Source organism: Zeus faber, assembly GCF_960531495.2.
Source record: "Zeus faber genome assembly, chromosome: 1".
Classification (NCBI taxonomy): domain Eukaryota; kingdom Metazoa; phylum Chordata; class Actinopteri; order Zeiformes; family Zeidae; genus Zeus; species Zeus faber.
The window spans coordinates 32,781,581-32,809,107 of NC_137193.1; the positions used below are offsets into that span (position 1 = coordinate 32,781,581).

At 43.6% G+C, this 27,527-nt stretch overlaps 1 protein-coding gene across 1 annotated transcript in view; it reads right to left on the reverse strand.

Moving 5' to 3' along the window:
• Window positions 1–27,527, reverse strand: part of ptprua (protein tyrosine phosphatase receptor type Ua) — a 164,965-nt gene that overhangs the window by 14,280 nt on the left and 123,158 nt on the right. Inside the window, exons 10-19 of the mRNA XM_080002494.1 lie at window positions 25,347–25,548; window positions 23,264–23,366; window positions 22,327–22,615; window positions 16,803–16,839; window positions 11,979–12,117; window positions 9,883–10,043; window positions 9,190–9,377; window positions 7,434–7,506; window positions 6,881–6,957; window positions 1,585–1,621 (exon numbers count right to left, since the gene is read on the reverse strand). Of these exons, the coding sequence (XP_079858620.1) occupies window positions 1,585–1,621; window positions 6,881–6,957; window positions 7,434–7,506; window positions 9,190–9,377; window positions 9,883–10,043; window positions 11,979–12,117; window positions 16,803–16,839; window positions 22,327–22,615; window positions 23,264–23,366; window positions 25,347–25,548 (1,306 nt within the window). The remainder of the gene's footprint in view (window positions 1–1,584; window positions 1,622–6,880; window positions 6,958–7,433; window positions 7,507–9,189; window positions 9,378–9,882; window positions 10,044–11,978; window positions 12,118–16,802; window positions 16,840–22,326; window positions 22,616–23,263; window positions 23,367–25,346; window positions 25,549–27,527) is intronic.

The following is a 27,527-nucleotide window of genomic DNA, read 5'->3' on the forward strand; positions in this document are numbered from 1 at the left end:
TAGAATGTGAGTGGGAAAAGGGGATCGCTAGAGAGAGAGAGAGAAAGAGAAATAAAGGGATAGTGAAAGGGAGGGAGAGAGAGAGTGAGAGAGGAGAAAGTGACAGAGACAGAGAGAGAGAGAAATAAAGGGATGAGAGAGAAAGAGATAGATAGAAAGAGAGAAAGAGAGAAATGTATGAAGAGCGTAGAGATAAAGAGAAAGAATGGAAAAGAAAGATACGCTGAATTACGGTGGGAAAACAAAAAATGTTTTGATGATGAATTCAAGTACACAAGGACATATGCTGCAAATCAATAATTAAAATAACTACAATTATTATAAATTACAAAATAATGTAATGAATATTTTTTCCCCCCACAACCTTGTCGTTCACGCCATGCTGCAAAATGCCATGTCTAAACAGGAGCAGAAAAGCTTGCAAATAAAAAATTGATTTATTTTAGATTTTTACTTTGATAATGAATTGAATTGACCGTCCTGGGGTTGTGCATTTAAAATTAGTTAGCTTACTCTGAGAAAATATGTCTTCAGCTATATGACTTAGAAAGAAATAGCTTGTAGCTCTAGCCATTTCTTGAAGTGAAATAAGTATCAGTAACATTGGACAGTTAGGGGTAAAGACCACGGAAAGTACACCCACATTGCCAAAGCGCTCCTCCTCCATCCATGAGGGCTCTTGAGATTCTGATTCTTCAAAATTGTACGCAAGAATTCCTTCGAATATCGGCAAACCATTTTGCTAGATATTACATTTTGATATAAATATCTTATCACTCTGAACCATTTTCAGAGAGAGGGCGGGGTCAGAAATTGAGTCCTTGTGATTTGACCCTCTTGCTCCAACCAAAACCAATCGCTAAGCGGATGACGTTTCTGCTAGTGATGTCATTGTTGTTGTAACACGCATTTATGGCAACGTGCTAGCTCATCGAAATGCTCTTAACTAGCTAGCTATGTCGCTCAATGTCTATCATGGCGTTTGTGTAATCCAAATGTGTTAACAAGGGGCAAAGAATCGTGCACAAGAATTTAGCTTGGCAAACAAATTGACCTAAACAAAAAATCTTTGAACGAGAGATTTTCTGATATTGGAATAAGTCTGACATCCAGACCTGGACTAAAGTCATACAGGATCTGGGGTAAATGTTATTAGCGTTTTGAGAAAGTTGAGGATGCTGTGACTATATCCTCCAGTACCAGAGCGACCAACTGAGAGATGAAAAACAGAGAACATCTCTCCCTTGATAAAATTCTTTCAATGCAGAACATTTTTCAGATTTCTGTGCTGCTATTTCTTCTAGATTTTTTTGAAACAGCTTCGATAACAGAATCCAAGCTTTCAGCTACAGGAGTCACCGTTCTCCTTTTCTGTTGGTGACACAAGTTGATTCTGGCCCGTCACATTTTCAAGCCTCACCTACAAGTACACTGATCGGCGCGATGAAAATTATCGTCGCACAGAGTAAACCTGAAGTTACCGACGCCGACACATTTCATTTTAGTTGGCGGGGCTGGTGATTCAGAGGATGGAACCAGGCAACCGCTGCCGGGGCAAAGGTGTATCCCTACGATGACACTCACCTTGGGTGGCGATGAAGTGGTTCGATCGCTGGTATCCCTGCATGGTGTTGACAGATGCAGAGAAAGGCGGGGAAGGACACAGGAGGAGGACAGGGTGTTAGAAATCACATAAACTCAAACATTTATTTCACCCCTCACGTACGCTCTCGCTTTCGTAATCGCTTTCTGCTCAGAGTCATCCCTAAATCATCTGAGAGCCTGGTGGAAGACAGTGAGCCGCCACATTTCTGCTCCGTGCATGATAGAATGGAACTCAGAGAACCCCTCCACCACCAGTCCTCAAATCTCTCTTTTTGCGATTGACTGAGTGCAATTATACCATTCTCCAAAGATCTTTTTTTTTTCCTCTCTTTTTTTTTTTGAAAGGCCACATTCTTTTGATTGCTTCTCATTGAGAGGCCACTTACTGCCTTTCTCCTTTCAACGGGGGAGGAAACAGAAATGGCTCACTCTGTCGGTGTCTAACAGACGCGTCATTACAAGTTCCGGTAGGGGAAAAAAAGCCAGGGATAGCTGCGCTTTGGGGTTCTTTTGTAGGGTTGTTCAAAGCCAGATTGGCAGCAGGCTAAACCCTGGTCGTAATTCTACCCGACTGACACCAACTGATCTGTTCGGTCCAACTTTGCATAAGCACCCTCATGACACGACCGCTTACAAAGGCTGTATTTGTGACCGTCCTAAGCCATTTGCCGGGCAAGACCCCCGTCTGGAGGATGCAAAGAAGTGTGGTGAAATTCTCGGCCATCACTCTTCCGGAAAGTGATAGTCACACACATACTGTACACACACACACACACACACACACACACACACACACACACACACACACACACACACACACACACACACACACACACACACACACACACACACACACACACACACACACCTGCGTACACACCCAAAAACACAACATCCCACCAAGTGCCTTCTTAGGGCCTGAAATGTGCTGCTTGAAATGTTGAAAAAAATAATATTATTTTAGGTAAAAATACATTTATTATTTATATTTGAAATGTCGAACAATTCCAGATAAGTGTGAAATTATATTAAGTTCTGTTCCCTTTAAGAGTTAAATTCACCAATTCATGACATCGTCTCTGCTGTGCTCAGCCTGCGCTAGACAGCGAGAAGTCACTGTAAACCTCTTGGAGACAAACTCACCTGTGGAGAAGGTGCTGATGTTGACAGGAGTGCACTAGCTACAGAGATGGAGAGCCTTCCAGAACTCTCCCAAGCAAAGATGACAACATTTGAGCTTCTCACTTACCTCTCTCAAAATGAGATCTGTGAGTTGTACCCAAATCTTTGGGTAGCTCTCCAAATAGCCTGCACTCGCCCTGTGACTGTTGCATCTGCAGAGCGGCGCTTCTCTTAAGTCCAATTTGATCAAGAACTACTTGAGATTTTCCATGGCACAAGAAAGACTGAGTTGGACTTTGCACTGATTTGTATCAACAGCAAAGTTGGCCGCCAGATGTCTTAATGATGTCATCAATAACTTTGCTCCAGAAAAGTCAGAAAACACAGATTCTAAGGAGAAAGTGGAATATTGAAGTAGTTTGTGAGAGGAAGAATTAAGAAGAGTAAATGTCTGAATTAAAGTAGTTTATTTTAGAATTCTTCTCATTTCTTCGAAACCTTTTTGCACATCCATACATAGTTTTCAGAAATAAAGTTTTAGCTTTATATTTTATTCTTGAACAATTATTGTTATCTTGTTACAGGTTTCTCCATTCATTTTATGTAATTCTTTAAGTATTTATTTAATATTGTCTTTCTTTTTGCATTTATTATTATTTTTTATATAAGAAGGAAACTTTACTTAGGGAGGTACTGTCTACATAACTTGATTTTAATTGTAGTTGATTGTTGTTCTGCACTTTTGCATGTTGCAATTTCTTCAACCAAAAGCAATTTTAGTGGTTAACTTGTTTCCAGTAAATGCATTGTCTGCTCTATCAGTATTCCACATAGTACTCTCTGAATATTAAAATGCAAATTAACACCAGACCACTCTTGTGAGTTTGCTACCTTTTTATGATTAAAAACCATAGAAGGGTAAAACATGCGAGGCTGACATTGGTATGATGTAAGCAACGCAGCTACAACTAATAAAATTGATAATGAGTGTGTTAGCGCCACCAGTACAATTGACTATTGTCAAGCATTAACAATAGTCAATAGTATTGGTGGCGCTGAGGCGGTGTGGGGCCCCAAAATCAAATTCTGCTTAGGGCCCCATAAAGGCCTGGGCCGGCCCTGATCCCATCCAGCCAAGCTGCCAACTAAATAACATACCATAGCTGCCATGCCACAAGGCGTAAGTTTAGATGGATGATTATCGCTTTGAGAGAGAGATAGATCAGTGACCCTCATTCCCATGAGCCTGTCACTGAGCTGTGTCGTTTCCTGTCTGTCCTGTCGCCGTGGCAACCAACCAACCTACCCACCCCACCCCTGCCACAACCCCAACTACCACCATCACCACAACAGCAGAAGAAGACGAGCGTCAGGCCATGTGATTGTACAGCAGAGACATGCATACACAGCCAAGGGAAACAACACAAGCCTCCCCATCCCCATGACATTGCCAGGCAGAAGGACAGGAGAAGGCTGCGAAACATATCAAAACCGGCCAACATGTTTCATTTGATTTCTTTCATCTTAACAAAAATTGAATAAAGGGGGATTTTCAAGGTGCGTTCATTCCGTATACTGAGGCACTCTCAGATTATAATTTTTTTTTTAGAAATAGGAAAAAATAACAACATCTTAATAATGTAGATCTAAAAATGGGAGCTCTGACAAAAACAGTGCAGGCACCCCGCTGGCGTGCTCCCGGTTCGCCCTCTGCCAAGCGGGTAGCAGGACACCGGTTAGAGATGAAAGAAACAGCCAGGCAATTGATTTTGGGCGGGTGGGAGGAGGGTAAAGTAAACCTCAAGGGAATGACGATGGCTTTGGGCGTTAAATGGCTAAGAAAGAAAGAAAGAAAGAAAGACAAAGAAAGGTGAGAGAAAGAAAGAAAAAAAGTTTGATAGAAATAAAGGATGGAAAAAAAAATGAAAGCAGTCAGCTTTTGCTGCCAGTCGGGAAGAGGAGGAGTATCCACTTATGGGAAAAGGAAGAGAGGCAGAAAGAAGGAAAATTTGAAGCGAAGCAAAGTACTTACTTCTCTGTTTATCCGTATCTAAGAGAGGCCAAAAAGGTGAGGAAAGGGGGAGGGGGAGGGGGAGGTTGGAAAAAGAGAGATAGAAGAGAGATAAAAATGCAGAGTGAAAAGTGAAAGAGGGGATAGAGGTAAGGAAACAAGAACTTGTTATTGTAAGGCACCTGGAGGAGTAATAGTGACCTGTGAAAATGTCTCGCAAAGGAAGCCATTAAAGGGGACCTATTATGAAAACCTCAGTTCTGCAGTGTTAGTGCACCTACTGTACATTTGGGTCTGTGGTGGACCTACTAACACACAAACTGTGAAATAAGACAACACCTGTCAGTTTTTTGTGAGCTGTCTTTTTCAGAAAACATGTCATGAATCAAGCAGTTCCTATTGTGTCTTAGTCCATCACATTGAAAGGGTAGAATTAGAACCGCCCTCCATCTGAGTAACTCAACAAATTAAAAAAACATTTTAAAGAAAGACAAATTAATAAAACTGTCCGTGAAGAAACTGAAGACCATGGAAATGTGAATATTTAAAAAAATAATTCTGCTGTGTTTCGAAAACAAATAGATAGACTGTAGATAGCGGTAGATAGACTGTAGGCTGAGGCGCGCAATCCGCTGTGCATTTCTCAAAGCAAAACCAATAAAAATAGCGCGTTTTTATTGTAGATCTATGTATTTTATTTTCCGAAGTTTACATGAATCAAAAAATCTCCATGGGCGGTATCCCGGTGCGGTGTCCATGTCCCCCACAAGCTTGGAGAACAACAACAAAAGTCGGAACAAACTTTTAAATGAGGCCTTGTGGATCGAATATGAGTTAAGATTCAGCAACTGGATTGCTTATTTCTCGCCTCAAGTTTGTTCAGAAACACATTTTGGTGGACTGATAAGGTGAAAATACCCAGAAGCCATGCTCAAATGCTGTTGACTCACAGAACTAGGGGCCCGGGAGGGTGGCTCCTCCCACAAAAAACACCCCGTATATACCCCGTATAATCAGAGTTGTATTTTCAGCCAAAAAACAAACAAAAACTTTTTTGGGGACCTCAGAGACCTATTTTCATTTGTTGAAAAGGAGCATAATAGGTCCCCTTTAAAAATACGGTGTAGCGTTCACACAAAAGAGGGTGGACTTCGTTCTGAAGTGCCTTTGAAAAGTCTTCCTCTCTGTACTTTTTAATAAAAGCCCATCCATTTCCCTGCAGAATGAGGGATAATTGAAACGGAGCATACAGAAATACAACAGCTCAGAAAAAGAGGCTCGGATTTGTCAGGGCCACAGCGCCATTTGCGGTGAATAAACGTTACGTAAACCTCTATGGGAGAGAGAGAGAGCAGTGGCGGGGTTCTTCCAAGCTAAACCCCTACCATTAATCATCTTAGAATGATTTTGCTCCGGCAATAGCAGAGGCCGCAGTTGGGTTGGGGTTACACCTGGGTTAGGGTGGTCCATGGCTGGTCTAATGACGCATTCTTAATTGCAGTCTAATGCGTGGGTGTGTGCGTGAGGGGCGTAGAGGGGGTGCGACCGTGCGTGCTCATCACTGTGCGCCGACATACATACCCCTTCAACCCGCCCCACACAACCTCCTCCTCCTCGCCTCAAACGCCTCCACCCACAGGCGCTGAGTCAGGCATCCACTGTGGATACAAGACTCTTTCTCGCTCTGTGTCTTCCCACTAGCCCTGAGATTTTTCGTTTTTGAAGACAAGAAAATGCAACTTGTTCAAGGCCTGTTTTATTCTCACTGAGCCATGTCGAGTGCTTGAATTATCAGGGATGAGAGGGGTTGATTCAACTTTTCCATAGGCACCTTAGTCACACAAGCCACCATTAACTCTCTAAAATCAGGATCTGGTAAAGGTCTGATGTGTGGTGAGGTCAAAATAACCTCCAAGGGAGCTGCTGGCTATGTCGCGGTCCAACAGCCTGTAGAAGTGGAGGTGGATGCCTCGGGAAGGCCTTTGGGTGAGTCACAAGGCTAGTTGCTGAAGGGGGACCTCACCCCTTCTGGGTTTCACCCGATTCAAACACTGCACTAAATGATTGTGTGTGTGTGTGTGTGTGTGTGTGTGTGTGTGTAGGCTTATGTGTTGTCGGGATGGGGTGGGGAACGGGACTTACATCGATGTAGTTGGCGTTTACATAGTCGGAGCTGGGGTCCGCCAACAGCGAGTGCATCTTGACCCGATGGCGGTCGTCTGGAATGCGCAAGGAAGCGAATCAACAACAACAACAAAAAACAAAACAAACCGAACAAAGCAAAACAAGTCTTTCAGTGTTTGCTGACGATCGCAGCTGAATTCTAAAGTAAACTGTGGCTGATGTTTTGTTATGAGAAACACAATCAGATAGAACAATTACCAGCCGGACTGCATTAGCATCAGCATGAGATACTAAAGTTAATAAAATACCTGATCTACTTTGTGTCACCGCCAATATGAAAAAGCAGCTTAATGTGAGGTGTGACTTGTGACTAGAGAACACAAGATAAAAAGACGGCGGAATGGAATTTGAAACCCCCAACTCCACCCCCACCCTTAACCCCCTGGCCTTTCACCACATAATGCGATAGTTCAGTCAAATGTCCCATCTCAAATGCTGCCTGAGATGCTGACGTCGGCTGTTTTCACCCCCAACCAGCGAACCGGACAGTCCAGGTAGGGGGGGAACTTACGACTGAGTAAGCTGTCATGTCTTCCTTTAGTCTTGTCCTTCTTCTTCGTCACATCCCAGCCGTCGAAGAAACTCTGCAAGTGAAAAGAGAGCGGGCCAAATTATCGCAAAGTCAGCGAGCTATTTTAAGTGGATGCACCACAATGGCTAATTGGCTTCGCTAATGGCGCTAGCCTAAGGTCGACTGAGTAGTTCATTACAGGCTGAAGTGGGGACAGGGACATGGACGGTAAACCGGAGTCATTGTGTCGCCTTGGCCCGTGCCGTGTGATGCATCCCAACGCTTTATGAAACCTTAGTGTTAAAGTGTTAAACTTGTAACAGCTGTTCATGACACCAATCTATCAGAAGCTGGTCGATGGGAGAGTGGTGTGGGGGGGAGACGGCCGAGCCGTTGAATCGAAATCAACAATATGTGGGATCGACGGGAGCCTGGGGACATGAAGGGGGGAGGTAAAAACTATGCAAACAGTGAGTGCTCCTCTGGCACATTCAGATCCCCCCTCGGTGGTTCCGTGTACAGGGGACATGCTATCCCACTCATTCTGCGACAAATTAAAGTCCTTCTTCAGCCAGCGTCTGTTGAAATGAGCAGGGGCCAAATTGGACCCCCCCACCCCCCAATCCCTGAGTCGGGGCGAGCCAGGGAGAGCATGCTGATCAGGGGATTACAGGCTGCATACGCAAGTGGGGCTCGATGTAATCCTACTTATAAGGCTGATAGCCTCGCCCCACCGCTGTCCATCTTCAGCACCAAATTCACCCCCTCCAAGAAGGAACGTTTCATAGATGTTGGCATTTTGTAGCCCCCGCCGCCCGGTACACTAAATTCCCCTCACAAGACGGTATGTGTTTCACAACCACCCCTGACAACACATCTCAGTCAGCGACCAGTCAAAAACAAAAGACTTGTCGCAGAGAAGACCTGAGAGGGGTGTGGATGTTGTCACTCTCCACCTTGTTTTATATATTTAACACTTGAGGGCCTAGAATTTAGGAGATCATAGGCTTTTGGCCCCTGAAGGAATAACTTAATAAATTGAATCACTAAATGGCCCCTAATAAGTTAAACCTGTGCAAGACTGGTCAAGACTTCAATCTAGGGATCTAGGGAGTTTTTAAAGAGAACAGCAGACTTTTTGATGCTCTCCACTATGAAAGATAACATTTACCCATTTGTTATTTGAGGAAAACACAATGTTTCAAGATATTTTCTATGCCAAGATATATTTTTTCACCTTGATACATTGAGATTTATCATTGACAGACAATATCTGAACTATTAATTTCTTCTAAATGTATATTTTCCTTTGTAACATTCATTCTGTCAACAATATAATTAAGACGTTTTGAGGGTGATCGCGTGATTTCTCAAATCGAAATAAAACTTGATAGCCTGATATGATATGTGGAGGATCCCTGTCAAGCAGCACTCCTCCACATATCGTGAATAGTTCAGACGCATTTTCAGAAGCTGTCAACTGTGGGTTCCATGAGTAATATTCTACCTGTTTACATAATGAGTGATAGGGTGACATGTTCGGTAATTGAGAGTTGAAGGGTTGAGCTGGTTAAGTCGTTCTTTGTAAAGTGAGTCATTGGAAAGATAGTGCCTTGAAAAGATAATAATAAAAATAAATTAAAATAAAATTGCTGCCCTCACTATCTTTCCAAAAGAATGACACTTTCAAACAAATTTCTTAACCAGCTCCATTCTTCAACTCTCAACCACCCTCCCTGCCTCTCTGGTTCCTCACCTCATATTCATGTTTGAAGCCATAGCCCTCAGCCGTCTTCATCTGGTTGATGTGCTGGAGGAGGTCGGCCACCCGCACGGCCGGGTGGAGCTGACCCGTGTGATAGGGCGAGCTTTTCCGTCGACAGTGGCGCCGTGGAGACCCCCCCAACAGGCTGCTGGACTCGTTCACCGAGCTCCGCTGTTCGGCTTCACAAGAAGAGAAAAATAAGCGATGGACTTATACAAATACACACACACACACACACACACACACACACACACACACACACACACACACACACACACACACACACACACACACACACACACACACACACACACACACACACACACACACACAGTTAGGGAACATATTCCAATTCCAAGACTCCAAAGTTTCCAGCGGTCGGATGCATTTCCTGAAAAAGCATCTGCTCTTTTGGTATTCAAGCACGCCTTGAACACAATGCACTTGACTACAGGGCAGCTCAAGGTGAATAGAGAGAGCATTTTTACATTGAGAAGTAAAGAAAAAAAAAAGTGCTGCGTTGATTGACAGGGCAGAATATTTGCCAAGACAAGAGCCTTCACTGCGCGGGCGCCTTATGTTCCACCTAAACAGATGGGATGCATAAAGTGGGAACAAAACCCAGCCCCGAAGGTCAGAAAAAGAAGCTGAGTCTCTCTGTCTCTCTCTCTCTCTCTCTCTCACTTCGAGTGGCGCTGCCGTGGGTGTCCATGAAGGAGTGGGCCATCCTCTCGTCCTGCTGCAGTGTGCTCTGTTCGGTCAGGCTGCAGTCCAGGGCGCTCAGCTTGCGGCTCTTCTCCTGGCGGTAGGACATAGCCGCCTTGTTGATGGCCACCTTCTTCCTGCTGCGGAAAGGGGAGACAGGGCCCGAGATGGGAAAAAAGAGAAAAGAGGAAAACCCTGGGGGGTGAGGTGTTTGGTTGTGTGTGTGTGTGTGTGTGTGTGTGTGTGTGTGTGTGTGTGTGTGTGTGTGTGTGTGTGTGTGTGTGTGTGTGTATGTGTGTGTGTGTGTGCGTGTATTGGGGGGGTGGGGTAGAGAAAAAGATATTGGGACAGATTGAGAGATGAGGGAGTGGGGGGAAGGAGAGATGTGTAGAGGAGATGAGAAATTAGAGGGAGAGGAGGGGTGTGTGTGTGTGTGTGTGTGTGTGTGTGTGTGTGTGTGTGTGTGTGTGTGTGTGTGTGTGTGTGTGTGTGTGTGTTTGTGTGTGAGCTTGAAGATAGAAACCAGACAAGGGCAAGGTGAGATTCTGTGATAGGGGATAGTGGAGAGAATGAGAGAGAGAGCGAGAGAGAGAGAGAGAATGGATAAAGGGGACAAGAATGGGAGGAACAGGGTGGCAGAAAAGAAAGGAAAGGAGGGGGAATGAAAGGAAAGGAAGGAGGGGAGGAGAGGAGACAAAGGGAAAAGAAAAGATATGAAAGGAAAGGTTGTGGACTGGAAGATGAGGGGAAAATAGTGATGCTTATGTCCAGTACCAGTGTGTGTGTGTGTGTGTGTGTGTGTGTGTGTGTGTGTGTGTGTGTGTGTGTGTGTGTGTGTGTGTGTGTGTGTGTGGCGAACAACAGAATGGAAAGGGGAGGTAGGGGCAACTTACGGGTAGTAAGGGTAAGGATAGAAGTCCCTTCTGATTAGCATGAAGAGGAGAGAAATAGAAGATAGATAGAGAGCGTGAGAGAGAGAGAGAAAGAGAGAGAGAGAGAGAGAGAGAGAGAGAGAGAGAGAGAGAGAGAGAGAGAGAGAGAGAGAGAGAGAGAGAGAGAGAGAGAGAGAGAGAGAGAGAGAGAGGTGATCATGGTTTATCAAGATGACAATCCCCCCTCTGCGCCGCACCCACACACACAAAAAAAAAAAGACAAATGACGATGTGTTGGGATATTTCAAGGCGGAACCGAACCTTTCAGTGGATACAATTTGGTGTGTGCACAAAAGACATTCTCTTGTCGCAAAATATAAACACATCTACTCTGTCTGCTGGCTGTCTAACCCATCTAGCTTCGCATTGTGCTGGCTAGATTGGCCCCCTGAATCTTATCTGTCACGTCCGCCTTCCAGAAACACGTGCCATTCACTCCGCTCTAAAAAAAACAGACCGGAGAGGGAGAGGAGTGCTTCTCTACAAAAAAAAAGGCATAAACAACCTTCCTAACCAATTACTGGCCCATCCACTGGCACCTCACAGCTGCTCGGCTCATGTAATTGAGTGGGCAATGGAATAACATGGCCCTTGATGAAATATTTCACACTCAGATGAGTGTTCCACCGCTGCCTCCGCCAGTGCCAGGGAGAAGACGCGACAGGTGCGCAGCAGAAGAAGCAATTCGCAGGTAGGGAAAGTAGCCAGGGAGAGCCGCACTACCTCGATGTATTTGAAATTTGGAGGTGGAGTGGGGTGGGGGGTTGGGGCAGAAGAGGTTTGCGGTGCTCAGTTTACACATAGACCTTGAAATTCAAAGCCGATATGAAAACACAAAAAGCAGTAGTTTTCTCTAGTTCACAGTGGGGGAGTTTTGGGATTAATGCTCCCAACTCTAGCTGTAATTCTGTGCCGTCGCCAAGGCTCTTCTCCTTAAGGCAAAGCTGGCAAAGTGGGGATTGAGATAAATTTACTGGCCTATTTGGATGGGGCTCACTTTGGGAAAAGGTTTATAAGATTTTTTTAGTCTGCTGCAAACACTGAGTTTTGCCGCCAGTGCTCTAGCCTGACCTAGACAGCCCCAAATGTAGTGTACATATATTCGTGTCTAAAACCCAGGCGCACAGTCCCCACAGCACATACCCTTTCTTGACGATGAAGGCTATGGCCCCGAGAAGCAAGATGAGGATGGCCAGACCCCCGGCACATGCACCCAGGATCAGTCCCATGTCCTCTGCGTGCTGGGACACCTCCATGGTTCGCTTGGAGTCTTTACATGCAGCTAAAGAGGAAAAGAAGACAATTGGAGTTCTGCATATGTGCAAAGAGACAGACACAGAGATCGGTGTATATATAAAGATTCATACCTTTACAAAGTGTATTGCAAAACGGCTTACCTCAACTCTCTCTAAACTCTGATTCATGTATTAGGGTATTAGGTTGGTGTACGTATGTGTGTATGTATGTGTGTGTATGTAAGGGGGGTTTACTCAGGTGGGTGTTGCCGCAGACAGTATTGGACTCCTTTAATTCTAGTCGAGTTATTGTGCTTCTCGGAAAGTACAGGGGGTTAGGGTTATCAGTGTAAAACAGCTTATTATCCTCGGTCTGTGGCATTATATCCACCTGGCTGATTTCAGTCAAAGGCTGAGAGACAGAGAGGGAAAGACAGTGTGTGTGTGTGTGTGTGTGTGTGTGTGTGTGTGTGTGTGTGTGTGTGTGTGTGTGTGTGTGTGTGTGTGTGTGTGTTTGTGTGTGTGTGTGTGTGTGTGTGTGTGTGTGTGTGTGTGTGTGTGTGTATTTGAAGTCAAGCGCTTATTTTTCTCTTCTTCACAGGAGACCATGGATCTAGTGAAGGGTTAGGCTGGACTGCACTCACAACTCAAGGAGTCTGCTGAGTCCATTACAACGCTCACTCTCCGCTTCATTTAGCCCCTACACCCTGTCAGGTTCCTGAGCAAAATGAAGAGGTAGCTAGGTGGGAGTCAGAACCTAGCGCTATTCGACTAATAAAAGTGTCCTGCTTTTCCAGACATGCGGCATGGCGGATACTGTATGCAGGTTTGGTGCTTCGCGAAAGGGGAGCTGAATGAACATGCACTCTAGTTCAGGCAGATGTTTTTCATGGCAGCCACCTACATACCATATGCCGCAATCCCACTTAATCACTTATTTGTATTACTGTCACAGCAAGCCAAAAGCAGGAAATCTCTCTCTCACTTGCACGATGAATCATCCAGGCTCCCGTTCACACATCTCCAAAAGGTGGAAAAAAACAGATTGGCATTATGTAAGCAGGAATAAATCGGTCGAGTGTTGATTCTCTTAAGAGCTTGTCTCACAGCACTGCAAATAAAATCGGGTGGTGAATGTGGCATACGATGTGGTATGAGAGGGCCCCCTTTACGAGACATCATGCCTATCTCACGCGATTCCGCTTCGCTATATGTCTTTCGTAAAGCGTTGCTGATAATCTCAGAAAGACGTGATGTTTTTGCGTGGGAGTCCCTGCAGTCCTAGTTTATTTTCTGCAAAGCCTTTATAAAAAGGGGTGCCAGAATGCTGCCAATGGTTGTGTTAGGCTACAATATTGGTGGTGACAGAAAGCTCCTGGCGTCAGCGCAAGCCCTGACACACTTGCTGCTACAGCACAAATTCTCGCCAAGGACTAAATCTCGCAGCAGTGTGGTTCGTCACAACTAGTTTCTGGAGCACTGGTCACCTGACAAACGAGTGGATTCCAGAGCAAAGATGGTGGGTGAAAGATAGCTACATAGCTTGGGGAATTTATGTCAAATATTGAGGTAAATAAAAAATACATAAATGTTAAATAACTTATGAAATCGTATTGGTATGCTGGTGTAGGGGCAGTGTGACTTAAGCAGCCACACCTGCCGTGGGTCTAGATAATTGGGCCCAGGAGTAGGGGTGGCTGGACACCTGTTGTTCGTCAGAGCAACCGATGAACAAAGGTTACTCTCTTTAGCAAAGTTTGTTTTCAACATCATCACCGGTGTCTATATCGGGGAGCCCTGGAAAAGCCACTTGGTTGGCAGGGGAACTGCCACACTGGCGCCTGAACAGGGACTTGACACAGAGAAGGGACACAGAAGGGCCGGCCGAAGATACACTGGAGCCACTAGCAGGTCGACGGACGGCGACAGCACCAGCCCTCTAACGACTGGCAGCAGCAACAGCCAGCGGATGGCCAGTGGAGGACAGGGGAAGAATTAGCCGCAGCAGCTACCAAACGTAACCCCTTGCAGCTAGCTACTTCTCCCAGCAGCCACCACCGGGACCATCAGCAGCCCCCACAATAGCCATGCCCAGCTACACCTCAACCAGCCAGCACAGCACCCGAGGACTCACGCGGGGTGTAATTTAAGCAGGCATGCCTTGGGTCTACGTGATTGGGCCCAGGACAGGGTGGCTGTGTCCACCTGTTTGTCATCAGAGCAACCAATGAACACAGGTTACAATCACCCTTCCTCACACGCACAGAGGGAGAGCCTTTGTCATTCCACCATTCTATCTGCTCCCAGCTTGCTACATCTTGCCACTGTCTTCAGTAAAATGGTTTGTCTTCAACATCATCACCTGTGTCTCTGTGTCGGGCAGCCAGGGAAAATTGCATCAATTCTCTGTAGAGAAGAGGTAGATTAGAGGGTGGTCGAGTAGAGATCACAATTGAAGTAGTGTAGAGGGAGGCAGAGCAGAGTAGCGGTAGAATAGAGTAGAGTAGGCCCGTAGCTGCCCAGCCAAGTTTGCTCAAAATACATTTTGTCACAAAAAATATAAAAACATTATGTGAGAAAAGAAAAAACATCAACTTGATTTATTGTTGAGTTATTGTGTGTGTTTGATTTGCCTTCTGATTAAAACAGAATTGTTGAAACAATTTGGAAGAAGTCTCCACCCCTCTGGAACGTAATTGGTTGCTCCCTGGCGCCAGTGCTTTGTTGCTGTCAGCATGAGAAGCACGGCAGCATGGTTCACCCGCTGAGAAGCACGGTCACAGCCTGAATGTGTTTTTTCTAACTTTCTCTTCTTTTTTTCTTTCTACTTTTGTTTTGCTGCGTTCCTTTTGAACACATCTTTTATTTTGTGTTTTGTGTTGTTTCTGATTGGTGTCCTAGATTAGTTTGTTTGTTGGGGTGCTGCTGGGCAGTTGCCGGCAGCTAGTGCAGGGGGGACGGAGCTCACTCGCTGGTATGCGGAGAAGCTTGCCCTGGTGATCAGCTACTCGGTCGAGGAGTGCGGTTTGGCAGCGGGGGACAAGGTGGGCAACTGCTCTGTAAAATTTGCTTCCAGAATGAGCAATGCAGTGTTGTTTTTTCCAGAGAGTGTGTATAAAGTGAACCGTTTGGTGGAAAGCAAAGACGTCATCCGTGACCCTTTCGTCCCCGTTCTCGGTTTTTTTGTTGAGAAGAGAAGTCTTTATGGTTTAAAAAACAGTGCAACGGAACTGAAAATAACACTGAAATACAGGAGAGATGGATTACACTGTCACATCTGACACCATACAATGCTTTGGGTGTGGAAAAAGAAGGTCATTTGATCAGAACCTGCCCAGAGGAGAATGTCAGCAGGACAGACCTCCCTGAGCCCATACCTCCTGCCCTAAACCCCCAGCCCCCACTGAGCACCCAGTCCCCCCGAACCCGCAGTCCCCACTCTATACTATTACAGCCTTTATAGACTGAGCTCTGTTGGTTGAGCATGTTGTACAGGCAGTGTTTTGTTCTTGTCGCCTTTGGAATGCAGAATGTTGCAAAGTAAAATTGTCACTGGTTTTTGCCCTTGTCAAATTGTTGCCCTTTTACCTACTTCAAAGTCTTTATAAGTCTTTTTTTCTGGGAAAAGATGGCCCATCTAATTTTGTACTGGAACACCAAAAATACAATTTCTGCCTACGCCACTGAAGCAGAGGTAGAGTAGAGATAGACTAAAGTAATGCAGAGGTAGAGTAGAGGTAGAGGGGAGGTAAAAAAGCGGGAACTAGATTTAGGTAGAGTAGAGGGTTACAGATTTGAGTAGATACAGAGAAGAGGTAGAGTAAAGTAGAGCTCTCTACTGGAGGAACTACGTAAATCACTTCATTTAGGAGTAGATATTTTTATCACGGATTCCCTCATCACTTCCATCGGTAATTATATATTATATAAATCACATAAAGAATCCATTCATCAAAGTGTTGACCAATAATATTTGTTTTCCAAAAGCGTCACATTTTGAGGGCCACCTCACAAGGGTGGGCTGCTGGGTGTGGGCTTGTGTGGCGCCTACACACAAGTACATGGACAGGGAAAGTAGTGGAAAAGGATGGAGACACATAGTGGAAGACCCATGAGAGAGAGGGAGAGAGAGTAATGGCTAAACCTCATCTCTCTGCCCCGGCTGCAATGGAACAACTTTGAAGAGAGTTTTCTGCTTCCTGCGCCTATAAACACGCCAGAGGACCACATTTACCCCCCCCCCCCCCCCCCCGTGGTACAAGTGAGAGAAGAAAAAAGCTCAGTGAGAGGAATCCAATTTACCAGGAAGGCACACACACACACACACACACACACACACACACACACACACACACACACACACACACACACACACACACACACACACACACACACACACACACACACACACACACACACACACATCGCGGTCCTGTTCTCTCTCTGTCTTTCTATCTTTTCTCCCCTCCAACTGCCATTGTTTGAGCTGATACTGTATGACTATCTCGCTCAAGCTCGCTCAAGCAAACCCCCACGCCCAAAAAACTGGAAACTGTTTCTTTCAAACACAAGAAAGTGTGTGTGTATGTCTGTGTGGAAAAAAGGGAATACATTTCAGGAGCAAATAATTTAAGATGGATAGTGATAACATGAATGCCTTTACCATTTCTTTCTTTCAATCCTACAGCCAAATACAGCATTGGTTCAATTTGTAACGGAGAGCCATCCCTACCTTTCCGAGCGATCCGGACACAGTTGATTCTTGTCTCCTTGAGAAAACAAAAAGAAGGGAGGCTGAATTAATTCACTTGGCAGAGGGGGAGATGACGTGCAAGTGTCAGCCACAACTGAAGCAAGATTTGAGGTCATACAAAAAGGGTGAAGGTCCTTATCCCTACAGCATATTTTTGTGTTGGTAGAAGTTAGAGCGTCTATAAGCTGCAGCGCAGACTTGACCTCTGGAAACTCTTCACCATGACAAACCCGCGACCCGTTTTCCCCAATGAGCCTTCCCGCGTAACTATGCTAATCTGATGCTCTGAGATTGAAGTCCACAACCTCTCTGACCCAAAACAGCGCAAGAACTAGAAACAGCAAAGAAAAATAAAGCTTTCTAATAGCCTTTCATTGCCAAAAATGACAGGTAGGTCATGATCACACACACACACACACACACACACACACACACACACACACACACAAACGCACACAAACGCACACGCATTTGTGTCACCCCATCCTTTTCCTCAAGTGTTTCATGTCATTCCACCAAGTTCTCTTAATGATCTCTCCCGAAATCAAGTAGAGGAAGGTAGAATAGAGCAGAGGTAAAACAGAGGTAGAGTAGAGATTGCGTGGAGGGAGGTAGAGTAGAAGCATAGTACAGTTAGGGTAGGGTGAGGGAGGTAGAGTAGAAGTAGAGTAAAGGGTGCTACAGGATAGAAAGAGTAGAGATAGAGCAGAGTAGAATAGGAGATATAGAGCAGGGGTAGAGTAAGGCAAGGTAGAGTAGGGTTAGACTAGAGATAAAGTAAAGGGAGGTAGAGTCGAGACATAATAGAGGCAGAGTAGAGGTTAATTAGAGGTAGAGTGGAAGTAGAGTGGAGGTGGGGCAGAGTGAGAGATATAGAGTAGAGGTAGAGTAGAGGGGGCTAGAGTAGAGGTAGAACAGAGGAAGAGTAGATGGAAAAGAAGAGGTAGAGTACAGGGAGTCAGAGTAAAGGTAGAGTAGAGTGAAGTATGTAGAGCAGAGGTAGAGTAGAGAAATGTATAGTAGAGGTACAGTAGATAAGGTAGAGTAGAGGCAAAATAGAGGTAGAGTAGAGATAGAGTAGAGGAAAGTAGAGTACAGGTAGAGTGGAGGTAGAGCGAGGGATGTAGAGCAGGAGTAGAGAGAGGTATAGTAGAGGTACTGTAGAGTAGAGGCAGATTAGAGGTATAGTAGAGATAGAGTAGAGGTAGAGTCGATGGTAGGGTAAGGGAGGTAGAAGTTGAGCAGAAACATCTAGCAGGATGAGGGACCGCGACCACGATAAACCATCACATCGCAAAACGGCTGAAACGAGGTGTTTTGGAATGATGAACACGAGAAAGATATACATATATACTGGCAGGCGGGGAACATCACACAACGTCTGAATCCCTTCATTCTTCAGCCGAATGGATAAAAAGCAGCACAGTCTACAATTTCTAAAGAACTCAGCAATTGATGATTAGAGAGGAAGGGAGGGTGGCGGGGGGAAACAGAAAGAGATAAAGATGCATTGAAAATGGGGAGATGTGTGTTTAGAGGGAGGGAGAGAGAATCAGAGGCGGGCAGAGTTGATCATTTTAAGTTGGAGTTTTGAAATTATTTTTAAACCTGGGTAAAGGCTTACATATTTGCCGAGGCAATTACCGCTGCAATTCAGTGGCAGCTCGCGTTGCTTGGTCTACATCAAAACCATTCAGGGTAATTGTCAAAATAGATGGGAGCCTTATTAATCTTCAATGGAAAATAAATAAATTAATAATAATAATAATAATAATAAATATAGCTGCAGGCAGCAATACACAGGGTCCATTTTAGTCATGGTAGTTACGTATTACATTTTGCAGATTTTCCGTAGTCCGGCATCTAAAGGTTGTATCGCCTTTTGTGTTCAATCTGTAATTTCACATGTATTCGGCTTCTGGTATATTGTTTTCCTCTTTTTTTCTTGTGGGCGTTTTTCCATTGAACAAGTGTTGTACATTCACGGTATTCACTGTTTATGTCTATTGTTTATGTCATTATTCAGATGTTATCTGTAGAATAATTGTATTCATCTTCTTCAGTATAATCATCTGTTACATTTATTTTTTATTTGTTATTCCACTTTGTTAGCTTTGTCGCGTCAATTAGCAATGTTGTCTCGGCCAACTAAATTGAGAGCTATATTAATATTATTATTATTTTATATATTATACATCTTTTGTTGTTCACTTATTTCTCAGTATTCGGTATTCTCTGGTAATTTTTGTCTGCATTTTTCCATTGAAAATACTGTGGGATTACATTGAAGTGTTGACTGTATTTGTCTACAGTACCTGTGCGATGTAGGCTGACTACTTATCTTTTTCTTCCTCTTCATCTTTTGTATAGTCCAGTTGTCGTAGTTTATGTCCATTTATTTATTATTTATTTATTATCCCCGATGTTCACTTTTCAAGTATATAAACTATTTCATATTGGTCAGATAAATAGGCAATGTTCTTTTTTTGTACTTGGTTTACACATAGTTTATGGATCCTTTGTTATTCACAAATGTACATGAAATTTCTTTAAAACAACCGTCTATTTTATATCTAAACCTGTGTGTCTGTGAAAGTAGAACTGCAGTCATAGTGACAGAAAGTTGACGTTTGGACTCCTGTGGAGCAATAATGAGATAATTACGGAAGCTTGAACGTTTGATGCCGTATGGGGCAACAATGACCTCGTGATGTAATTTTAGTGGTGACGCCTTTCTGTGGATTACATTTTCTGAATGACAAGGAATGACCAAAAGAAGCGACATTGTGGACAGTATGTCCAACAACATATTTGTAACACCTTGCACTTTTCTAGATCCACCTGATGGCAACAATCAGCCTTAGACTGAAAGTGCTTATTATTGTGGCCACTGTTAGGAAAGAGGCGTTATGTTTTGTGTCCCAGTGGTTGGTTGGGAGTGACAAAATGGAAAAATTAATGGAAATGTGCCTCTGAAGTTGTGTCATGTTGACAGTACAAAAAGCAATACCCTAAAGGTAGAGTTTGTAATGTGAGAAAATGGTAACGTCTAAGCGAAAGAGCCCCTCTTGGTTTGGCTTTGTGTACATTTGATGTTGTGGACTGATGTCTTGATATATTAACACAGCAGTTGGTAGACAGGTTTACCATCAGGTTTTTGGTTGCCATGACAAATTTCAAGTGGATTTATTACTGTATGATTTTACATCAAATTGAATGTTTTGCCATTTTTTTTTTGATTGATTGCCTAATAATTACATACATTTTTGACCAATCGTTTAGCTTTGGTCAAACTATGTTCCTGTGTACCCCGTGGACCTGCCCCGTAAATTCGGTGTCATTCCGACTTATGGTTCTTGAGAAGAACCTTTTTGAAGGTTTTTCAAAAAATTCAAAATGGTGGGGAAAAATTTGAGGCGGACATTATGGATCCCAGTTGCAAACTTGTTCAGAATGTCCAGCTGTATATATGGATCAAGTTTTACATCGCTAAGACAAACATGGCGGCAGCAACGAGCCTTTGACTCAGAATGCATATTATAGCGCCCCCATAAGGGCCAATCCCTGGCATTGTTTGTTGCGCGTAGCTATGCGTGTGCAGATTTACAAAAAGTCACCATAGATGGATGACTTATTAAACAAAATACAGGAGAAAAATAAATAACAACAACAACAACAACAATAATAATAATAATAATAAATAAGGAAATAATAAAAAACTGACGGTCTTCAATAAAAGAAAAGTCCGGAGGGGCAGCTAGTGATTTCAATCCTTCATATATCTCCGTGGAGCTCACAATTTTGACCAGAATGTCAAAGTCAATTCAGACTAGGAACTGGAATAAGAGATCACTCACTGTGTAGTAAAAAAAAGAAATGCCCAAGAGTGAGAAATGGCGGCCGTTAGGCGAGGAGGGGCAGTCCAGTGGTTTGAGAGAGAGAGAGAGAAAGACGCCTCGCCGTGTCTTCCCATTTCTCATTTTGTATTCTATCTGTCAGAAAAAAATGATGCAACCCCGCATCAAACGGACTCTGGCGGGATGTAATTTGCCCAATGCTGGATAAAAATAAATAAATAAATTGTCTCAGTGTCACCATATGCTAGGTTACAGATAACACCTTCCATAGAGAAGCATTTCTGCACTGTTTCTCCTCTTCTTAGGTGTCTCTAGTGTACCACCTGCAATTATATATATATATATATATATATATATATATATATATATATATATATATATATATATATATATATATATATATATACGTGACCCACCACAACGAAACCTGTCGCGCATTTCTAAAATCTCCACGAGTTGAAAAAAGCTTTCTAGAAGGAAAATGAGATTTTTCCAGGTGTGCTCCTTTGTGTTTTTTTTATTTCTCTCAACGTATTTTCAAAACCAAGTTTGATTTGAAAAAATATTAGATAAATGTTAAACCATGGAGTAAAATATTCCCGTTTGATTACACGGGGAAACACAGTTTTATGTACCGAGCCGCTCAACAGCGCTAAACAATGCCGATCGATCGTTTCCTTTAAAGCGACCGCCCAGGTGAAGATCATTCCTCCATATTCCATGTTATGTGAAGTCACAATGTGAAACCATTTTGATAGAGTTCAACCTTTAAATCATACTACTTTTACACATACAGACACACACACACACACACAGACATTATTGCTTAGATGGCATACGGCGCGAAGAAGAAAAGCTGACGTCACTTCCATTAACAGATGGTTAAAGCTCAGGATGAGGATCCTTCGGTTTCACTTGTCTGTGAAACTTTAAATTCCGTGTTGTTATGGATTACGAGAAGCGGGTGCTGGAACTAAATCATATCGCGGACCTTAATCTGACTAGTGTGATAGATCCAAGTCAGTGTAAGCAGCACAGACTGGCCTTAATTTTCCGTGATGATAGTAAGTTCTCCGACAGCGACACCAAGAACAATCGACATCAATGCTGAATCTGAATCTATTATTCTGGACTCAGAGAACATTTCAAACGGCGGATTTCAACCTGAATGTGACGATGAAACTGAATATTTTCAAGAACCACCGGAGGAGGCCGACGATACGCCCATTGTTGTTACAACCGAAGCAATTGATGACCTGATGAAGTCTGTTAAGGTTGGTGATGCAGATTATGAACAAGAAGTAATGCACAAGATTCACAGGTTTACCTGCAAATGCAGCCAGGGGCCAAGAACTTTGATGACACATGTTATATTTAATGACACACGGAGGTTGATATACAGAGACTAATATTATTGACACAACATGACTAACATTTTTGATTATTGACTTTGAAGGTGATTATCTCAGAAACATTGTTTGCCACACCCTCATCATTAACAAGGGTTTCGCTGTGGTGGGTTACATATATATATATATATATACATATTTTTTTTGTTCTCAAAAGCTCTGTACATATATAAATTGACTGTCAGGATCTGTAATGCATAAAAAAACATTTGCGTGCTGGTTCGCAGGCTTTCTTACCCCTCGGAAGTTGCTGGTGGCCTGGAAGTAGATGAGGTAGTTCTTAGTGGGATCCAACGGGCTGTTCCAGTAGCCGTTGTAGGTGTGGTTGTCGCCCACAGTGAAGGGCGTGGCCTCGGGCAGGCTACTGGGCGTCAGCTCAGCGGTGAAGTAGTGCGGCGTCCCCCGGGCCTGGGCCTCGCTGTGGGAGCTGGAGGCGGGGAAGCAGTCAGCCGCCGAGCCCGGCTCCCGCCTCCTCCGCCGGGCCTGCCGGGAGCCGTCCTCCTCCACCACTACCACCTGGTAGGCACTGGGAGAGAAAAAAGCATGGAGCAGATTGGACCAATATTGCGATTGTCTTTTCCTCCACTTATTGGGAGTTACTAATGAAATATAACCATGCAGTAGTATTCAAGTCCACAATAATGTGACTACATCACAGACACTTTCGTCCAATTTTTATTACCCTGAGACTTAGCGACACAATTATGCTAAAAATATATATTTTAAATTTGACTGAGGTCTCAAAGGAATACGCCGCTTACCTGACCAGTGATGAAAAGTTTGGCTCTTTTTGGAGGTTCAGCTCTTAACAAGTGATTTTCAGAATCTCCGTTTGTTTGATCGAGTTTGGGTAATAAGTTTGGTTGATTCAGCTGGGGTCACAAGAAACATTTAATTCTGTCAAATGTATTTATTTAGGAAAATGTAAGTCCCAGCTCTCGTTTGAATCGTATCAGGTGTCACTGCCTCTGCCTGGGCTGCAAATGTGACTTGCGACTCATTACTCTCGGTTATTTTGTTCAAGATTCGAGTCCTGAGTGAATGCCTGTGGGCTTGGCTGCAGTGACCTAGTCGCAAACTAACAAATGTTTTGCCAAGTGACTCAAGACTCCCAAGGCATTTAGAAGATGTTTTCGCTATGAACGAATCGTTTGAGAGTCTTGCAACACTATACCTGACTGGAGCGCCCCTGCCCAGCGCTGGGCGAAGCAGGACCGTGATGGTGTTCTCTGACTCGCTCAGTGGCGACGGAATGTCCTCGTAGTCAAACACAGGGGCTACGGAGAGACAGAGAGCAAGATAGCAGGACAGTTACTCCGAATACTGGGGACATCGTGATTGGGGCAGATCTTAGAGCTGCAGAAAAACCCGGCAGGCAGCAGGGTACTTGAGAACAATGAGGGTCGACCATCTCCGGGGACCACAAGGTAGAGAATTATCTTGAGTGTGGTTGCGAGGCAAACAGGCACGCTGTAATAAAAGCACTTTAAAAGGTGAAACAAAGGGGTTTCATTTGTTGGTTGTTGTTCTGTGTTACAGCTTCTTTTAAGAGAAAAAATAGAAAATATATCCCGCCCTTGCGGTCGGCGGCCTGCGAGTGCTATCACACACACACACACACACACACACACACACACACACACACACACACACACACACACACACACACACACACACACACACACACACACACACACACACACACACACACACAAAACTGTTTAAATCCATGGCAACCTATGAAGAGTCAAATGGTGTTACATGACATGCTCCTGCTCGCTCCTGACTCAGTGAAGTGCCGGATGCCCGCTGGTTGTACTGTATTTAACCGGTGCTAGGTCAAATTCAATATGAATGACTGTGGTGCTGCCCCCTAATCCGCTCTCTAAACTAATTGGAACAGTTACAGTAATTGAACAGAGCAGAAAAATACATAATTTACTGGCACTGGGAGAACTAGGACCTGGCATTGCTAAAAATCGGCCTAAAAATCATTAACCCATTAAAAATGACTCCTCAGACTGGACAAAAGCACTTTGTATGGGGCTCATTTAAGCCCTAGTTATACCTTCTGCCCGGGCACTGTAGGCTGCCCGTGCAGAGAGCGTAGGGCATTTATAGCTGCCACATTCTCGATTGAAGTACTCTCAGAAACCACGGGTGGCAGGAGAAATAAAGTACTGTGTGACGTAGGAAGTAGATAACATAAAGAGCGTTTGGCAGCAAACATTGTTGCACAAATCATAGCTTATTTATGCCAGGGAGGAATTACTGTTCATGGTGGTTAAACCGAAAAACAGCCGAAGGGAGAAAAGGAGCTGGTCTGTCAGCCCGTTCAATGCAGAGACAGGGGGATGAAGTCATGTCCTGCTCAGCATTATATTACAGAGGAACTTACCGAACTATGGAACGGAGTCATGTGTAATTATTCTCCCTCACTGCAAGATTCTCTACTGCACATAAATACCAATAAAAATGTTCCCCTTTATTTGTAAACTGAACTTTACAACGACCCTATTCATTTACAATAAATCCCCAAACTTGTGTGAGCTGTTTGCATATACTTTTTTGTCTCTGCATCAAAAAGTTATCGGTAGACCTTGAATTTCACATCTGACTTGTGCTGACTTTCTGATATGTTTAATAACATATCATAAATAAAACAGCAAAACTCTGATCTCCCATCGCTTCCAATCCATTTCCAGGGAACATCCGTCTCACCAAGTCACAAAATCTCGGAGGTGAGTGACCTCATACCGCGATGTCATGCAGGTCCCCACATGCCATGGCGCCAAGCCCCTTGTGACATCATTTGCATCGCGGGCTGCCTCGCGCCCTCGTTCTTGGGGCAGGTATAAACCTCGCTTTAGTCGAACAGCGTAATGGATTGCTGTATCCACATGATTTTTATTACACATAGAAACAAAAGGTTGAAAGCTAACCTAACTATGAAAAAATCTCCCAAAAGACAAGTGCAAAATAATTAATGTAAGTGTATAGCGAGTCACAAAGCATGTTTGTTTATGAAAAAATAGGGGTTTGGTTCTCCTGGAAGTAGTTGTCACCAAAAAAAAGGGTAAAAAAGAAAGAAGACAACAATAAACCTGGAGAAATGAAAATTGGGCTCTATGGCCCCTACAGGCAGGGCAGCAATGAGTTTGAACTAAAAGAATGGAACAATGTTTTTTTTCCTCTAATTCTTCTCCCCCAAAGGCCAGAACTGTGCATGCAGCGAAACAGAACAGAACACTCCTCACCCGAGATGTTGGTGGTGATCTCGGTGAGGGCTGTCTGGCCGAAGCCCTTGGCGGTGCGGGCCCGCACAGACACTAGGTAGGTGGTACCCGGGTGAAGACCCGAGAACATGTGGTATGTCTCGTTCCTCAGCTTGGACACTGTGCGCCGGGGGCTCGGCACGTTGATTCCTGGGTCCGATGACTCAATGCTCTGGTAGCTGATCTGGGTGTGGAAGGGGAGGGGAGGATTAGAGTATTATGGGTGTAACTTCTGCATAGGTTTTCTGTACTTCATGATGAGCAGTAGAGCCCAGACGCCAACCTCAAATAGTGCAAAATAAATAAAGATAATTTTAAAGTAGCGGCATCATTAGATTAGCAACACAGTGGCGACCAATGATAACGACTAACCAATGAGGCCGAATCTCACAAAAATGTATGGCTACAGTGTTAGTAACTGGAGCAAAAATGAACATAGCGACCGAAACGGAAAGTTTTGAGATGGAGGATTTTTCTTTATCTGTGTTCACCTGAAAATGGCGATGGTTATCCGAGTCATTTCACACACTTATCATCAAAAGACCGTAGTTGATCGGTCGCAAAGAGGCAGGACGAGTGTGGGATAAATATTTTTATTTCATCTGAATGAATGTGCCACCTTGAATACTTTATTTGACAAGTACCGTTTAAACAAGAACTTGAAATTTTGAACTTCTGATTGTGTGTTTGTCAATCACTGATGCCCATGGTTTTAGAATTTATGTCAGAGGGGAGCACCATGGACAAACATTTAATATCCCCAGAAAATGCTAAATATGGCCTTTAAAGGTCACCTCCATTATTCTAGATTTGAATTGGCCAACCATTAATGATTAATTTGTACACAGCAGTAGTTGTGCAGTAATAGAATGCACCTGGGTCAATCTTACCTCCCGATTTGAGAGTTTAAACATGGGTTTAATGTCAGGGTATTCTATTGGATATAATTTCTTCAAAATGTGATAAAAATCTTGTGTGAACGAAACAAAATGTCTCCCAGCAGGTTTTGTTAACCCGGAGAGCCTCTGGGTAAATATCTTTTCATATCTCAACTTTAACAAACTCCTCTTGGTTTACCCTCATACCCAAAGGCTCAGCGAATTACTGCAATGCAGCTTTTCCTGAAAAATGTACTTTCATTTTAATTAAATTTGATCTCACAGACAAATTTGTTCACCCAGTTCCCCGTCAGCCGTCAAAATTCTGCAATTCACACCAACCCCCTTCTTCCTTGCGGGATTCCTCCTTGACCCACTAACATTTAGCTCCCAGCAGGAGCCGCAAGGGTGCGGCCATCTTCTCGCTACTCTTTATTAAAAGGAATAAATTCTAATTTTCCACTCTGCACTACCATGTTCACACTTTTATATCAACTCGTGTTTTATATTAACTTTTAATCCCAGTGTAAAAAAATGATATGGCATAATTCATATTTAATGTGACTGATTTACTATAGTACTATTGATACTACTATACTGATTTAAATGAATCATTACAATTCTTGTGAGAATCCGTTCAGAGCCAAGTGACTCTTCTCACTTTCATTCCCTGTGTGTTACACCATGGAAATAACCGAACTAAAGAAGAGTTGCACAAATTGAACGACTCTTTCTACTGAGTAACTCACCTTAACCTCAAAAATGGAGTCAAACCCTTTATCACTATGAACAGTTCTCACTTTCAGAGTGAAACTTGTTCTGATGAACACAGAGCTGCTATTCTACTGGAACTGATGAATTAGATTAATTATTACAGCTATGCAATTTTGATCTTGCAACACAAGAGATACCTTCCATTATCTTTTTCAGTGAAATTTGAAAAACTATTTTCACGGCTGAACTAGCTCTCAGGACACAGGTCTGGATGGATTCCTGCTTACTTACCATTAGCTACTGACATTCAAAAGAAAAAAGTTGTGACTAAAGGTGAATTTGTGACCACCCGTGTACTTCAGGGTTACATTTTGGATGTTTTTTTCACAAAATATTAAAGTGTTGAATCACAGCTTCAAAACAAGGTATCACTTGTGTGAATCAAGCAAATATTTTGGAAGCTAAAAAAGTTCATTATTAAGGTTTTGAAAACAATTCTGCGAAATCAGGCTTTAAAATTTTAGAAGCATTTCCAGACTTTTGCACAAAATACACATTTAGAAATGCAATG